We start from the raw sequence: 12406 nt of genomic DNA on the forward strand, positions 1-12406 counted from the left end.
CATTGACTTTAGCAGTCACCCTATCACATGTCTGGTTGTGTGACCGATGTCACAATCAATGTGAGAACAGACACGAGAATGAGAGCCAGCTGGAGCAGAGGGGGGCACTTGCAGAATTGCCCTGCCACTCTGCACTTCTGCAATGATACTGACCTGCATATTTAGGAACCTGAGTTTAAATATGTCTCACATGGAACCTGGCACGAGTAAAATGTGGTTTTATAATACATGCCTACAGTGACAAACAACACTAGGCTGAAGCTGGAATTTTTAATGCACTTGTCATGTGTGGTGACTGATCTGTATGTAGCACTGGGATAGCAGTTAAGTTTTATGTGACAGTAGATGTAGTGCAAATATTTGAATATCACAGTTGACTGAGGAAAATGCAAACAGTGGTACCCCTGTGGCCCACATCATATATAAGAAGAGTTGCACTTCAAAAACATTGCGGTTAAAAGTGAACACTGAGAAAATTAGTAGAGAAGCTGACAATACATTTTTCTCCTGGGAAATGGATCAGATTCAAAGGTTATTTTCACAAGGATAACTCTGGCACTGGGTTTATTTATCAACTGTGTTGATATTTCATCTGCTTCTCTCCTGCTTTAACCTCTTCTAGGAGAACATATTAATAAGCCAACCTCAACATGGTCAAGTTTCATTTAAAGTTATCGATTTTGGATCAAGTTGCTATGAACACCAAAGAGGTTTGCAGAAAAATCATGCCATTACTTTTCTGTTTTAGAATGTTGAGCTTATTGTGTATATTATGTATGTGATATGTTAACATACATCATACCTGCCACACCAGATGGGTCAAAAGAAGATATTACCTCACCCTGTAAATAGCACATCCTTCTTCAAAGGAATAGGTCTGCATTCTGGTAAGCTTAGTGTTTTCTTAGCTTGGCTCCCAGTGTTGTGATGACGGACTACATGGTGATGGACAAGCATAACACTGTTGTGCTGCTGTTTTGTTAAAGGCATATGCTCCAACTGTCTTTCTGCCGCAGGGACAGAACCCATTGATATCACTTGCCAATTCCTTTAAAAAATCACCCTGTCCATTAAGCTTCAGGCATTCCTGGATATTATTTGAAGCTAATGTTGGTGACTAGGGGGTAGCAGAATGTTTCTTGAGTCTAATGTGTATTTATTTTCTATAGAAAAGAAGTCAATATGCAGTTTCCTTTTCCTACCTCAGAATTACCTATCCTTAGCACGTGAGCCCCGACATAGTCTATAAATTCGTCCCAAGCTAGTGTGGGATTAAACATTTGTCAAAGCTTAAAATAAAAGGATTTTGATTTGTTTATGAATAGCCTTGTTACAGGATAGATTAGAAGAAGAATGGATGGATCTGTCTCATTCAGTTTCACTCTCATTTTTGAAAGTTATGTAATTCCAACTTTTTAATTTTTTTAAAGGCCCACATGAAAATGTGTATGTAGTTGTGTGTTCATTTCTCAAAATGAACAAATTTGTATACTTTGTATTCACTTTTTTTTCAAGTTATGCACAGTTTTTTTGCAGATGGTTTTCCTTTGGAAAGAACATCCTTCTCTGTTTTTTCTGTACTACTGTATATCTATTTGTGTTTGTGCAAATCTGCAGAGTAATTTGAGATGTTTATCTGAACCAAAGCAGTATTTACTGAATTTCTGTTCTACTTCTCTGCAACAACTACAGCATCATAGAATGGTGCCATTTTAAGGGAACCCAAGGGTCAGTGTTTCCAGCCCACCTGTTTACGCAGGAACTCTACACCTAAAGCATCCTGGATAGATCTTTTTCACATGTACTACTTCCAAGCCAGCTTTCATCCATCCTATTTGATCTGATTTTCTGTGCCTAACTGCAGCAGTTTACATTTGAAAGTTGAAACACATATGCACATGCACACACACTGTTTGGTATTGACCAAGGTCTCTAATATGCTAAGGCAATTTGGAATCCTAATGCTGACTGATGCAATACCTATTTCTCCATGTCTCATGTCATTTGCAAATTTAATGAGCATCCCCTTCACACCCTGATCTGAGTCATTTAAAAAGATATTGAACAACACCAGGTCTAGAACAGAAATATTTGGTACCCCACTTGTTACTCTACTTCAGGATTATGATGAGGCATTCAAGAGCACTCTTTTGTTGTGGCCAAAGCCATAACAGCTACAAGCCCTTGTGACCATTGTATCATCTAGCCCATATCTTGCCAGCCACAAGAATAGCATGAAGGGTCTTGTCAAAAGCATTGCCGAAATTAAGATACATTGCATCCTCAGCATTCCCCTTATCTACCAATCTTGTGACTATGTCCAAAAAAGAGATAAGATTAGATTGGCATGTTTAGTTTTTGAGGAACCCATGCTGAGTCACAGGTATCATAATGTCCCTTCCCCTTTTCTATGTGGTGACATGGTTGTTGTCTTAATTTCTGATACCCCTTTGTATTTTTCTCTCTTTTTATTTTAGTGTATACCTATGTCCAGAGTAGGTTTTATCGTTCCCCAGAGGTTATTCTTGGTCACCCTTATGCCACCCCTATTGATATGTGGAGTTTAGGATGCATCATGGCTGAACTCTACACAGGCTATCCCCTTTTTCCTGGTGAGAATGAAATGGAGCAGCTTGCATGCATTATGGAGGTAACTTTAGTTTTAACATTTAGTGATCAAAAACTGCCAGTTTAAAGGCAGAGTTAATGTCTTACATTGACTCAAGCTCCACAGAGTGAGGAAGTTAGAAGCTAAAGTTGACATCTCAAACAGATATGCCTCATGATCAATAACAAATGACACAAATTGCTGACAGCTTACCCTCCAGGCACTCCATATTGTCCTGGTCTTTCAAGTCCAAATCCAGATGGGGAGGATGGAATGAGTGGATCCAGCCAATATGCCCTTTCTTGTCCTGGTCCTGTATTGCCATATGAAGCATCTCAGCATTACTCTATTGCTAGAAGAATCCTCCTGTGAGTTAACTCATGCCTGTTTGTTGCTTCTATCAATAGCTGTCTGGCTGGGTTTAAAAGTGGGAGATGCTGTTTCTTGAGATGGGTGGGAATGGTACTATTGGTAGTGCCTTGAAGCTGTATAAAACTGCTAATTCATACTCAGCTAGTGACTTCACATGGACTGTTGCCAAACCAGATATACTGTATCCTATAGTTGTGTGTTCTTGTTCTTTTTTTGTTTTATGCTTGTATATTATTTATGTTTCAAGATGCCTAAATACACTTGTCTCTACTATATTTTAATATATCAATTCCAACCTAGTTTTCCATTTAATCTAGTTCATTCTGAATTATGAATATATTTGTCTTTGGAGGTATTCGTTATCTCTCAGAGCTACTTCCCTTGCATATTGGATAAGGTTTAGAGATGGAAACAAATGAGAAAAATGGTGATTCATTTTGATTTGTGGTTTGTTAAGGTCAACAAATCACAAATTCTGAATTTATGATTCTCCTTTGTGGTCTCTGTGAATACACACTAATGGGTTAATCTGCACCTGAGCAGAGCATTTTCGGAAACTTCCACAGCTTTAAGCACTTGGTGCCAGGACCTCCCCTACACCAATTATATAACTACGCCCCCGGCACCCAGTGCACCCGTTCTTTTTTCAACCACCGCTGTAGCAGCAGCTTCGTTAGGAACTTTGCAATAAAAAACAATTCTATTCCTTATCTTTCCTTTCTTTTACCTCCCTTGTTCTTTCTTCAGTAACAAGTTGTTTCTTCTGCCTGGGGGGGAAAGTACTGGCTGGCATTAGCTGGTCTTTCTGAAGGCTTTACAAAGCCGTCTTTCGGCTTTTCTCTTAAAGAAATAAGGTCTCTTTTACCTTCTTAACAATGCTACACCCAGGCTCAAGAGCAACAGCTTTCCACATCTTTGCAATCATCCTCTTTGTGTCAAAAAAGAAGAGGACAGCATCTGAGCTAAATCTGCAAAGAGCTGGGCACTGTAGTCAGAGATATCCCAGCAACATATGGTAGCTCTAGCTTTGCCCTTGGAAGAAGAAAAGCCCTCCTGCCTCCATCCCCGCTCATCACTGATTCTCCTGACTGAGGTAAAAACCTCTTTGGAGGTTGGTGCGGAACAGCCCTCCTTCATGGGCTTGTTCATACAACTCCTAATTCCGGAGACAGCTGGCTGCTGAGGCTGAAGATGTTCCGGCAACATATGGTAAGACGTGGCTTTGCTTTTGGGGAGAGAAAGAGCCCTCTGCAGCTCCCACTGCCAGCCCCACCTGTCAGTGATATTTCTGACTGGGGTAACACCTTTTTGGTGGGTCCCACCTCAATCGTGGGAGCCAGCGTAGGCTCATAGGGAAAGGACTCATAGGAGTTGACCCAAGAACCTTGCAGCTGTCAGGCAGACCCAAATATTTTTCCTCAATAGGGTCCTATCATGCTGATAAGTTCGAGCAGGACCAGTCCCTTTTATTTGGTATAAGAGCTATGAGCCTTATTTGCCACCTTTTCCACCACCACTGTTGCCCCACTCCACCTGGCACTGTTCTGAGCCACAGGCCAAGGAGCGCTTTGTGCCTCCGCCTCGACGGAATAGTGCTCCCTCGAACTCGGCTCCAGCAACAAAGTATCCACAGGTTCAACCGAACCTGCTGTTAACCCATTTAGCCTTCTCCATCCCAGTGATTGTGTTGAGACTGATCTTGGTCAAGCTCCTGCTAAGAAAGATTTCTCCCCTAATTGTCAGAAGGGCTTACCTTATTCAGGTTGGGACTCACATGAGTCAGAGGGGGGAGGAAGGTTTTCCAACCAATCTTCCGACACCCATATCAGTTGCCGCAGATAGTCACCCTCCTTTACTGTTAGTAGGTTGTTCTTCATATTCCCAACTGATACAGAGAACACAGATAAGGAGATATTTGGCTGCCGTTTTTATTTTCTGGCCGCCAAGTAGCCAATTACTCCACTGCTATGGGTGTTTATCATCACCACTTATGGAATTTGGCACTGCCTATTCTGCAGGTTGCTCTTGTGCACCTTTACAGTCAGGGCCTCTCATATCACCAGGAGGCAATGGGGCTGGCGCATCACGAGCACATTGCTGCTCAACATGCCTTAAAACCAACATCCAAACAACTGGTGGGTCAAGGACCTGCCGTTTGATGGTGTAGGGCTTTTTGGTCAGAAAATTGATGTTCTTTTTGATAACCTGCTCAAGCTGTGGAGGTGGCATGGTCATTTGCAGCATAACAACTGCGAGTACCTGGAGATGCTCCTACCAGCCCAGGGAATCCCAGGAACATCAAAGGCCCCAACCCCAAAGTTACCAGCCGCCACTCCCTAGACATGTGGGCAGGCAGCGCCCTGACCAACAAAACCACAGGCAGGACCGCAAAACCAAGCAGTCTCTTTACTGCACTTGACCTCTCTATCATTGACCAATAAGTCTGTTTGACCCCTTGTCATTCCAATTGGTGTTCCTTCACCAATTGGTACTCTCTATCATAGCTATGAGCTCTGCCACTGAATTTGATGTACCCCCTGTCACAGGCCATGGATGTCTGCTGCGCTGCCACATGCGCCACTCTGTCTACCTTCATCCTGAACTACCGCCAGGATGTCTGTCCAAAGGCTCAGGCTGTGGTAGTTTGAGCTGTCCTGGCTTCTGCACTTTTGTGACGTCCCTCCTCCTGGTTAGTCAGCTTGCCAGTCACCCATTAGTGTGTATTCACAGAGATCACGAAGGAGAAGAAGTTACTTGCTTGTAACCCTGGTTCTTTGAGTGGTCCTCTGTGAATTCACATGTTCCGCCCTCCTCCCTGCTGTCCATCACATGTGTCATGGCATGATGGGCAACGGCAGTCGGTTCCTTGGAACTGAGGCACTGGGTGCCGGGGCCGGAGTTATATAGCTGGTGTAAGGGTGGTCCTGGCACCAAGTGCTTAAAGCTGAGGATGTTTCTGAGGGTGCTCTGACCAGGCACAGATTAACCCATTAGTGTGAATTCACAGAGGACCACTCAAAGAACCAGAGTTACAGGTAAGTAATGTCTCTTTTTTATGATGAATCAATAAATTGATTTGTCAATTCTTTTTTTTTTTTACTTAGAAACCTATAAATGCCCCCCAAGCAAACAGGGACACTAAATTTGCAGGGAAGCTTCCCCTGACTCTCCTCTACAAACCCTGCAAGTTTGGGTTTTGGACATCTGAGTTATACACCCACAAGGAGGTCTCCTCCAAGAAAGTCACCCACAAAGTGAGTCCTCCCAGACACATACCCTCAGCAGCTGCCTTGGGGAAACTCAATCTTCACCAAACTTGGAGGGATTGTAGAGGAGAGTTGTGAGAAGCACTACTCAAGGGCACTACCCAAGATGGAAAAGCCCTCAACAAGAACGACTTCACCATCTACATGGCCTCCGGGATTCTCTGAAGGTGGGAAAGGTGGAGAACTTTTGGGAAGGGAAGGGAAGGGAAGGGAAGGGAAGGAAGGGGGCAGTGCAAAAGAGGAAGAGAACATTAGTGAAGGGGAGGAAAGTGAAGCGAAGGAGGAGAATGAAATGGAGGAAAGAGGGAAGGAAATGCAGGTGAGTGGCCAGTGGGGTGGGGGCTGGTCCCTGGAGGTCCTCTCTTATTATAGCTACATTGGATTCACATGGCTGAGAATGCAACCATCTGGCAAACCTGTTGTAGCTGGGCCAGAGTACTTTTAGGCCAGTCTGACATTGAGTCCCCCTCCGTAGGGAGGACTGGACCCACACTGCAGATATGTAGCTCATCCCAGTTTCATCAATTTCAATCCTGATTCAACTGAGGTGCTGGAGGAGAGAGTGTCAATTCAAAGGATGATGGTAGCTTGAAAGAGACCTCCATGCTAAGGAGGAAGACAAGAAACAAGGAGAAGGGGTGGAGAGAACCACTCAGGGGACCTGGACTAAACAGGCAGGTGGTGACTATTAACCGCTCTGCTGTATAAGACTTGGATTTGAGGGACACTGTGGGCTTTGAAAGTGAAAACACCAGTGAGGTCAACTGGTCCTTTGTAAATAGTTCAGAAACTTTGGGTGTACTGCAGAGACCTCTCTGCTGCATAATGATCAACCTCATGGTTCCCCTTCAACATTCCCTTGCCTGTGAAGGGCATGGGGATGCACACACCATGCCGTTAATTCCATCATGCTGAATACACAAAGAGCAATAAGCCTAAAGAAGGATAATCAATCCTGTCTGTGGGGCCGCTCCAATTGAATTAGAACCCTAACTTCCTACGTACAGTTATATGTGTAAAGAGCAATACACCTGAGGAAGGAGAGTCTTCTGTATCTGTGGGACTCTCCCTCTTTAGACATATTGCTGACCAGATATATGAGGGTGACTGAAAGAGAGACGAAGTGGGGCTAATCTGCTCCCTCCGGTCGTGTGGTGAGTATACAGAGGATTAGTACCTGAATGGGGCTAAAGAGGCTCTTTTAGATAACATTTATCTTTGTGTATATTTGCTTTTAAAGTTATTAGGACTTCCACCAGCTGATTTCATTCAGACGGCATCAAGAAGACGAACGTTCTTTGGTAAGCACCTATCTTTACTGATTGGTTCACTGAGACACCAGAGTTATGATGGGTAGGATATTTGTAGAAGGAGGGTCTGTGTAATGCAGGCCTCTGATATGTGGTACTACTACTGTCCTTGGTAGTCAGTGGGTTGCAATGTATATTTTCTATACTCTGAACTAAAATACTTGGGTGCTTGCTGCAATGGCTCGTCACCAGGAGCAAGGAAAACCAGAACACTCTCCCAAGATCATGATATCCTTCCTCAGCTGGAATTAATGGCTGCCATTCACATCTGACAATGAATTAAAAGAATGATCTTGGGTAGGGCAGGATGTAGTTATGCTTGCTTCCTCTCTCTGCTGCCCTTAGTATCGGACGTAATTTTCTCTCTCTTTCATACAGTGTCAAACACTACATACTTGTTTGGAGGTGGAAGCAAAGTCCCTTTCCACATAATCCTACATCCTACTGCCCAATCCTGGATTCATTTTGTACTGCTGTAATATTCTCATAAGTTTTGGGTCTTGGCTTTTCTCCATGGTGGTTTCAACATAGCTTTAACGAAATAACCATTTGTATTTCATTAATAATATTGCTCTTTTTTAGTTTTGTAATTGTTCTATTTTGTTTTTCTGTTCTGAAGATGCCAATGGTACTCCAAAGAATGTTACAAACAGTAGAGGAAAAATAAGAAACCCAAGTTCTAGGGATCTAAGCAGTGTATTGAAGACATATGATGGTTGTTTTCTGGATTTTCTAAAGAAATGCCTTGTGTAAGATAATTTTTACTCATTTTGCAAAAGCCTAGATTCTGTTCTTTTGTTTTTCTAAATGTGTACATCTCAGGTGTGGTAGCAACTATGTTTTTGCTAAGCTAATCTTCTCAGTAATGAGGACCCCCTTTTGTAAATGGCATTAGCCCTCCTAATCCCTATTGCATTCTACGATTTTTTTTTAATGGAAAATTAGCAACGGTAGACAATTTTAATAGAATGTTGTCACTGCTGTACATCTTCCCTGGAATATGCAGCTTAGAGAAGAGTGCTTGATATGTTTCAGGTATTTCTTAGAGGTGGACTGTTAGGCCCAAGAGGCGTGCCTGATAGCCACTTGAATTGAAGATGGAGTCTAGAACAATTCCCAGAAACACAGGCAGTGTAGTGTTTTCTGCAATAGGCAGAGAAAGAGAAGTTCCTCTAGCTTTAGAAGTACAAAGCAAAGTGACACCATCTGGGACCACAATTAGGCTGTGGGACGAGGTCAGAGAATTAAAGGCAAGCTGAAATGTCCATTATCAATAATACCATGTTACTGTGACATTCCAAAATGTCTGCTTCTGCTTTTTCTCTTTGTTTCCCTGGCAGATGCAAAGGTGGGCAATTCCTTTTGTTTCTGCAGCTTTGCTGCTGCTATAGTAAGATGCCTCATTTTCTGTTTAAAACAAGGTGTCTTATTCACCAGCGGAATTCTGCATCAAGGAATGCAGTTCCACAGGGAGCGCAGGTTTGTTTTAAAGGAAACGCTGTGGGTTCACAGAGCTCTGACCAGCAGTTTTGGCATCCAAGGCTTTGTGACCCTATTGTTTAACTCTGGGTCATATAGGGTTGTGGGTGGGATGGCCACATTGGTTTTACCTTGAATCCCCCTTTTTGGGTTTCCTGCTGCCCAGGAAGGAGTGACTGGAGGCTGTATATGCCCTTCTGGTAGCAAATGCCAGTGGATGGATTCATAGCCTTCCAGCAGAATATTTTTGTGCTACTAAATTTTGGAAGGCTAAATTTAATCCCCAGTCATTGTGCCCTGGATATGGCCCTGGTTTGTCTGCACCATCTCCCTTGGAAGGAGTGGTAGTGGCAAGGGTCCAGGAGGGCAGCAAGAACAGGGGGACAGAGGCCTCCATGTGCCGCCCCAAGCCACGTGTTGCTGAGCTCAAATCAAGTACCTTCCTTTGTAAGCCTGCATCTGGTTACATTTATAAACAAATAATAAAATTATGCACAAGTCTTAGATTGTATACAATATATTTTTTGTGGTTTGATTCCTTATGAGAAGATCAAATATAAATTAAATAAAATAAAATTCATGTGATGTAGTGTTACATCACATGAATGTGTTTATATTGGCCATGAACAACCTCTTAAGCATTTGAATTTGTATATGTTTCTTATCACAGTTAGCTAGAGTTGTTAGGTTACAGGGTACTAGTTAAAGTCTCAGGGAATGGCTATGCTTCCACAGGTCTCTGGGGAGGGAGACAAATCTCATGGTAAGCCATGCTAGAGGAGGAGGAAGAATGGATTTTTATTGTGTGTGGAGGCTTTAATGCACCTGTCTCTTCCCCACTCCCATTTCTTGCAGAGGTTTACCGTCTCATCACAAAAGTGCTTGCATGTGTATCAGGCATGTGGTAGTGGCCAGGAAGTTAATGCATTGATTGATTGATTGATTGATTGATTGATTGATTGATTGATTGATTGATTGATTGATTGATTGATTGATTGACTTCTATACCACCCACCTGGCAGCCAAGGCCACTCTGGGCAGAAGGATAGTGCAGGATATCCCCATTGTCTTTCTTTCATACGCACACATGCACACCACTTTTTCAAACTGGCAATTGTTATACAAGAGCCTTCCCTTTGTGTCATCAGGAGAGTCCACGTCCTGACATCGACTTCTGGCCCTGAAATCTCAAGGATGTGGGAAGCTAACTGACCTGCCAACTCTACGTGTGATATGTCATGAGTGCTAAATTGTATATCAATGTGTACATATACATTCTTCTAACAGCAAGCTTATTTGTCTTATGTCAAGATGGAAACCTTCGCATCGTATGACTCCAGAGGAAGCAATGCATCATGCATGGATGCAGGATCCATGGCTGAGTAAAGTGAAACAAAAGCCCAAGACTGCCACAAAGCAGAGTGAAGGATCCTTCTTCACCACAGAGAAGAAAAAGGAGAATGTTCATAAGAACACACAGTCAGAAAGAAGAGGTCTTTTGGATCTAACGCTTGCTTCATTTCCATTTCTTCCTTACAGAGTTTTCTTTAAACAGATGTGTGTGCATGCCACAGCAAGCAAAAACAACATCATCATCAACAACAACAAAACCATGGGGCAACTAGAGTGCTCCTAGACAAAGCTAATCCTGGCTGATTCCCTTATATTTAATTTGTCCACCCCTCCCTGCCCCTCCTCCAACCCATTTTTTTCCCTCACTTGGGAAAGGAGTTCGGAAAGGAAACTCTATCACAGAAGTGCCTTGTGATGGCTGGGGTAGGGATGGAAATGTGGAATGGAGGCAAGGGATTTCCCTTTGGATGGTGGGTGACATGTTGGAGATGCTCCTCCTCCGTTGCTCGCTCACTCTGCATTTCCTGTTGCCAGAGGCCTTTCATGCCCTGCAATTCAGCAGCTTTCTTAAGTTGCCCCTTCCACTTTTCTTCTTATGTCTTTGGTCATTATGCCTTTATATCATGAGAAGGGTTTTGACACGTGTAATGAGAAATGAAAAATGAATATTGTTATAATTGATCATTCAGGATAAAAGAAATGGGAAAAAAGTGCAGGAAGGAGACGATCTTATCAGTTGAAGAGACAGGTCTGGATATGGCATCATTGCTTAAAGCTGCCACATCCAAATCTAAAATGACCTTTGGTAGGAGGGAACAATAAGAAGGAGGAGAATCTCCTAATTCTTAAAAAAAGAGGCCAGGAAAGAGGCAGAATATGCCTGAATTTTGGCATCCACATCTGTCCCATTATCATACAAATACTGTAGAATGTGTTTGGTTAAGGAGGAAGGGAGAGAGATCATAGAGCAAGTTTGGAGGGTTCTTAGGGAAACATTGTCATGACTAAGAGGAGGAGAGCACAACTTCTTCCCAGCTCCCAAAGCTTTTGTGATATGAAGCTGCCAATGAGGTGTAGTCAACCTCCGACTCTCCCTTCAAGCTTGCCAACAGTTTACAGGTTTCCCCCCCAAGCCAGTGCTATGTTCCGAGGGCTCAATGGAGGACTTCCACCAGAAGCTTCCCTCAATCCCTTCTCACCAGCAATTGCTTCAGTGGCAGAGGGTAGCACATTCTGTCCATCCAGAAGTTAGTGGAAGAGGGGGAAAAAAGGGAAACAGAAGTAAAAAAAATTGCATCTTTTTTTCCATGAACAATTATTTGTATGCAGACATTACATGACTGGTCTGGGAATAGAGGGCATCTGCTTTCCTCTGTTTCTTAAGAATCAAAACAGATGCTTTAGTTAGTGCATCTTTAGCAGAAGAAAAACACATGCCAATCTCCTCTGAGATCTGTGTATGAGCCATTGGAAAGTAAGCAAAGCTTTTGTTTACCTTCTGCTGACCAATCACATAGGCGACACACACAACAGATTAATTTGCAAGCTGAGGAATATTAAAAGAGTTTGTGCAAGGACTTTTAATACCTGAGGGTTTGCTGCTTACTTTCAGCTTTCTTTAGTACCTAGTTTGAATGCAGTTGTGGTTGTGCTCAGAAAATGTATTTTTCCCCCTAAGCCTATCTGCCTTCCACTTCCATTCATTTCAGCACTGGTGATTGGCTACCTCTGCCTACCATATTGTTGGAAAAGTGCCTTTCTTCCTCCATATCACACACACACAGTGCCCAAACAAACCCCAAGGGACAAAACTACAACTTTCCTCTTCCAGTGATTGATTGGAAAAATGCAGGTGGGATACGAGTAGTAAACAGAACGGTGTTTTTGTTGTTTTCCCTCTAGCAGCCATACACAGAAATCACATCAAACATACACCTCTTCCCTGTTTCAGCCCCACCACATACTTAAGCAGGCATGCATTGCTCACCAGTTCTTTTTGCCTGGAGGAAAGAAAGTAT

The 12406-nt window shown here is 43.0% G+C and overlaps 1 protein-coding gene across 1 annotated transcript in view; it reads left to right on the top strand.

Annotated features, from left to right (window-relative positions):
• The window catches only part of DYRK4 (dual specificity tyrosine phosphorylation regulated kinase 4), a 32847-nt gene that overhangs the window by 13585 nt on the left and 6856 nt on the right, over positions 1-12406 (top strand). The window contains exons 6-10 of the mRNA XM_078376799.1: positions 623-710; positions 2478-2650; positions 7487-7547; positions 8176-8305; positions 10347-10528. Coding sequence (XP_078232925.1) covers positions 623-710; positions 2478-2650; positions 7487-7547; positions 8176-8305; positions 10347-10528 — 634 coding nt within the window. The remainder of the gene's footprint in view (positions 1-622; positions 711-2477; positions 2651-7486; positions 7548-8175; positions 8306-10346; positions 10529-12406) is intronic.

The sequence above is a fragment of the Pogona vitticeps genome, chromosome 5 (assembly GCF_051106095.1).
Source record: "Pogona vitticeps strain Pit_001003342236 chromosome 5, PviZW2.1, whole genome shotgun sequence".
NCBI classification, from domain to species: domain Eukaryota; kingdom Metazoa; phylum Chordata; class Lepidosauria; order Squamata; family Agamidae; genus Pogona; species Pogona vitticeps.